Here is a 4227-nt window from a genome sequence, read left to right on the forward strand (position 1 = left end):
CCTCCCACACACACAGGAAAAGGAGGTAAGATGTGTGGAAGCGAGGGCTTCAGTTAAGTGTTGCTTTCAGCATCTTTGCTCCCTGCATGCTATTCGTTGGTGCCGTGCCAAAACCTCCGCCAAGAGGCCTCAGCGATGTAACAAGAAAACAATTGATTACATGAGAGCTTTACTCAGAGGTGTGAATACAGAGAATGACTCAAATGCACAATGATGTGAATGGAAACAATTTCAGAACTATTATTATCATCTTGCAATTGTTAGCTATCAGACCTGGGTTCAAATACATATGCATTTGAATTATTTGTATTTGAAATACTTATTTCCTGTGTATTTGAGTATTTTCAAATAATGTTGCCCATCAATGACTATGTGCCTGTAGTTATTTAGTTTTTATTGACAACCACACAGACATCAAGTTAAGGTCACTACTTCAAGAGGAGGCGGATAGATAGGTAGGCTACAACTCAACATAAAAACAATGAAACAGAATTTTGAAAAGGCATTGGAAGAAAAGAACACTATGTGGGTATTTTTCCCTTCCTTTTCTATTCTATTCTTTAGATAACAACATTTTCAACATCTACAACATGTAGACTGCTGGAACTCCTTTCCTTGGATCAGAAAGTATATAGGCGAAACCTGTTTCCAGACTCATTGCCTGGCGGGGTGAGAGCCTTTCTTCCTGGGCTGGGGTAGTGGTGGGGGCTGCTCCTCATCATCATCCATTGGTGTCTGTGGAGGCTTCCCTCGAGCCTGGGCTCTGGGTTGGGGCGCAGCCTGGCTGGAGGCTCTGGCCGTGGAACCAGGTGGGGCCCCACCGGGGGGTCTCTGCCTTTGCTTCTGGCCCTCTGGTTGAGAAGGATGCTTTGTCTGGCCCTCTGGGAGGTAAGGATGCTGGGTCTTGGTCAGGGGGGCTAGTCTCAACTCTCTTTCCTCTGTGAAGGAGAATGAACAGATGAAATGAGGGAGGGAACAAAAGAAAGATACTGTAGACACCATAAATGTTTCTGTGCACAGAACACCAACACAATAGCCATAGACATTTGAGTTTTGGTCTGAAGCGATTACCTTCAAAGCTCATGTGGCTCTTGCGTCGGCTGAGGCAACAGCACACCAAGGTGATGATGATGAGGAGGAGTACCAAGCCCCCTCCCCCGGCCAGGATGCCCACCATGGTCCAGAAATCCAAACCAAACAGTGAACGCAGATCACCCGATTTGGAGACAGCTGAGAGGAGGGTGGGGGATGAGGGGTGGAGCAGAACGAGAGACAAATGACATGTTTTACTTTGTCTTTTTTATTTGTTTTGCCACCAATCTTAAACATTAGTCACTTTATTCCTGAAAACAGAAGAAAACAGAGAGAAAAAGAAAGACAGAGATTCGCAGAGAATTGCAATTGAGCCCTTCAAAACATATCAAATCAAATCAAATTTATTTATATAGCCCTTCGTACGTCAGCTGATATCTCAAAGTGCTGTACAGAAACCCAGCCTAAAACCCCAAACAGCAAACAATGCAGGTGTAAAAGCACGGTGGCTAGGAAAAACTCCCTAGAAAACATACTGTACCATTGCATGTTGGTTTGATGATGTCACTTGTCTCCGCGCTGACCTCATTGACTGCAGAGCAGGTGAAGGTGTCTGGCTCTTTCAGTTGTTTCAGACTGATGATCAAGGTTGGATTTTTTTTCCCATTTAAAGGCTGTCTGTTCTTGCTCCACTTGAAAGTCACTCCCTCAGTGTTGGTCAAAAAACAGGTAAAGGTGACGTCCTTATCAGAACAGGTGAATTGCACTGAGGGCTTGGAGACCTTTTCTGGAGAGAAACAAAATGGCCGCCATCAGTGTCTCTAAAGGAGAGGATACGGTACTTGTATGGTTGGAAAGAAAGAGAGAAAGAGACTTACCCTTCATACACAGTCTGAAGGACTCTTCTTTGATGCTTTTCCCATCACTGTTGAACACCTCTGCTTTGTAAGTACCTTCGTTTGCTGACACCAGGCCTTTGAGTTGGAGAGACCCATCATCTAAGATATCCTCAGGCTTGCCTGGTTTGAACTTTCCATTCTTTCTTTTTAATATAACTTTTTCATTGTGTTTCCAGGTTATTTCTTTCGAACTCAAGTCAGTGTATTTCAGAGGGATGGAGAAGAAAGATCCATGTTGGAAATAATAATTGCATGAATCTGTGATAGAAGAGAAGAAAAGAGATCAGAATAATTATCTGTTGTTGCTGACGGTAACATACTTTTATTACGTTTTGGGGTCAATAAAGAGTTACAAAATGTGATCTAATTCAAATCTTATTATTGACATTTTTGGTCAAGCATGTATTTACAGTATAAATGACCAATTATGCATGCTACATTTCAAAGTAAAATAAGTTCATTTCAAGTACAATTGTCCATTGTTAGTTTCTCATCATTTGTCAGTTAGGACAACTACTAGGCAAATATGCTCTAAAACAGCTTCTTCCAAGTGTTTTTAACTTGGATCAAATTCAAATAATGCTACTGTATGAAAATATGTGTTCAACTGGCTGGGTTAGCCACAGTAACCCAGATCATTCTATTAAATCTTCCCGTTTTTGTGTACTGGGTGTTTGAAACAGAACATGTCTAAAACCACAACTGTCTGAAAGGCCAAAGATACTAAAATAACAGGACCTCTTTAAAACAAATGGCCGATCTGGGGACAATCTCATAGACAGATGGTCAGATTAAGCCTTCTCCTTGAGTAAATAGGATGTTCATCTTGGTCAAATGACCGATATCTTATACATTTATATATCAATGGTAATTGAAGTCAAATACATTACATTGGCATGGAAAAAAACACTTCAGTAAAGAAATAAGTATTGTCCCACATAATGATCTTAAAATATCTAAATAGCATTTACAATATCCATACAAATCATTCTGATAATGAGATAAAATTGCAATATCAAATCATGCAAAGGAAGTTGTTCAAAAAATAGATGACATTGTTACATTTACAAGATAACACAGAGGCACAACAGAAGAGACATTTTATTACATTTACATTTAAGTCATTTAGCAGACGCTCTTATCCAGAGCGACTTACAAATTGGTGCATTCACCTTATGACATCCAGTAGAACAGTCACTTTACAATAGTGCATCTAAATCTTAAAGGGGGGGGGGTGAGAAGGATTACTTATCCTATCCTAGCTTTTCCTTAAAGAGGTGGGGTTTCAGGTGTCTCCGGAAGGTGGTGATTGACTCCGCTGTCCTGGCGTCGTGAGGGAGTTTGTTCCACCATTGGGGGCCAGAGCAGCGAACAGTTTTGACTGGGCTGAGCGGGAACTGTACTTCCTCAGTGGTAGGGAGGCGAGCAGGCCAGAGGTGGATGAACGCAGTGCCCTTGTTTGAGTGTAGGGCCTGATCAGAGCCTGGAGGTACTGAGGTGCCGTTCCCCTCAAAGTCATTTTTCATGCCCATGTCGTTGTTCATTTTCTCCCTAACATTGCTCAAATCAATTGTGATCAAATGTACAGATTCAATAGCAATCCATGAATGTGACCATCAATGGATACGACCTTTTTATTTACCAGATTGACCCTATTTGATGATCATTTAAATGAAAAGTATGCTATTTAAAATCAATAGACATCCTCTTCTCAAATAACTGATCAAACAATTACTCATCTTTTTTTTACTGTAAAAACAAACAAACAGACTAAACAAAACATCCTCAACCAATCCACAGGCTTGTGGGGGATAGAGGGAGAGAGTCTTACCTGCTGAAAGAGAGAGAAATCCATGAAGGACAAGGAATGCCAGTGGTAATGTACAGGCCATTGTGTTGTTACTACATGTACTGTGAGAAAAATGTACAGGTTTCAGTTTAGTTGTCAGACTCTTTCCTTTGTCTCACTGTGTGTGTCTCAGAAGACGAAATGAACCAACCAGCAGGCCCTGTATGTATCTACTCCCTCAGCAGTGCAGAGATGCCATATCTTAAAATAAGCTTCAAACAAACTCTTCATCTTCTCATCAGTATCAACACAGGCATTTTCTCACGTACATCCTAAACGTAACAAAATGTTCTTCTAAAATTCCTGCCAAAATAGACATCTAGGCTACATTCATTGTGTGGCATTAAATGCCACAAAACTCCATTTTAGGACATTCTCATAAATTATAATGATGTAAGAAAAATAAGTTGACTTATGATACTGGTTTCAGATCAGCTTTTCCTAGCT

At 40.8% G+C, this 4227-nt stretch overlaps 1 protein-coding gene across 1 annotated transcript; it reads right to left on the bottom strand.

Moving 5' to 3' along the window:
- On the bottom strand, window positions 1-3881 carry LOC124008950 (T-cell surface antigen CD2-like). Its single transcript, XM_046320551.1, has 5 exons — window positions 3763-3881; window positions 1911-2189; window positions 1574-1819; window positions 1072-1230; window positions 1-938 (listed from the first exon to the last, which is right to left on the bottom strand). Exons 1-5 carry the CDS (start codon window positions 3821-3823, stop codon window positions 655-657), a joined length of 1029 nt encoding a protein of 342 aa, XP_046176507.1. The 5' UTR covers window positions 3824-3881; the 3' UTR covers window positions 1-654.
- Window positions 3882-4227: the final 346 nt, after the last annotated feature.

This window comes from Oncorhynchus gorbuscha, linkage group LG21 (genome assembly GCF_021184085.1).
Source record: "Oncorhynchus gorbuscha isolate QuinsamMale2020 ecotype Even-year linkage group LG21, OgorEven_v1.0, whole genome shotgun sequence".
Taxonomy (NCBI): domain Eukaryota; kingdom Metazoa; phylum Chordata; class Actinopteri; order Salmoniformes; family Salmonidae; genus Oncorhynchus; species Oncorhynchus gorbuscha.

What these genes read in the sequence shown, in the direction of transcription:
- LOC124008950 (XM_046320551.1), bottom strand. Translation starts at nt 3,823, where the DNA reads ATGGCCTGTACATTACCACTGGCATTCCTTGTCCTTCATGGATTTCTC. An exon ending in CTTCAGACTGTGTATGAAGG is followed by an intron (nt 1,820 to 1,910) that starts GTAAGTCTCTTT and finishes GTTTCTCTCCAG; the next exon opens with AAAAGGTCTCCAAGCCCTCA. An exon ending in CATCAAACCAACATGCAATG is followed by an intron (nt 1,231 to 1,573) that starts GTACAGTATGTT and finishes CCCTCCTCTCAG; the next exon opens with CTGTCTCCAAATCGGGTGAT.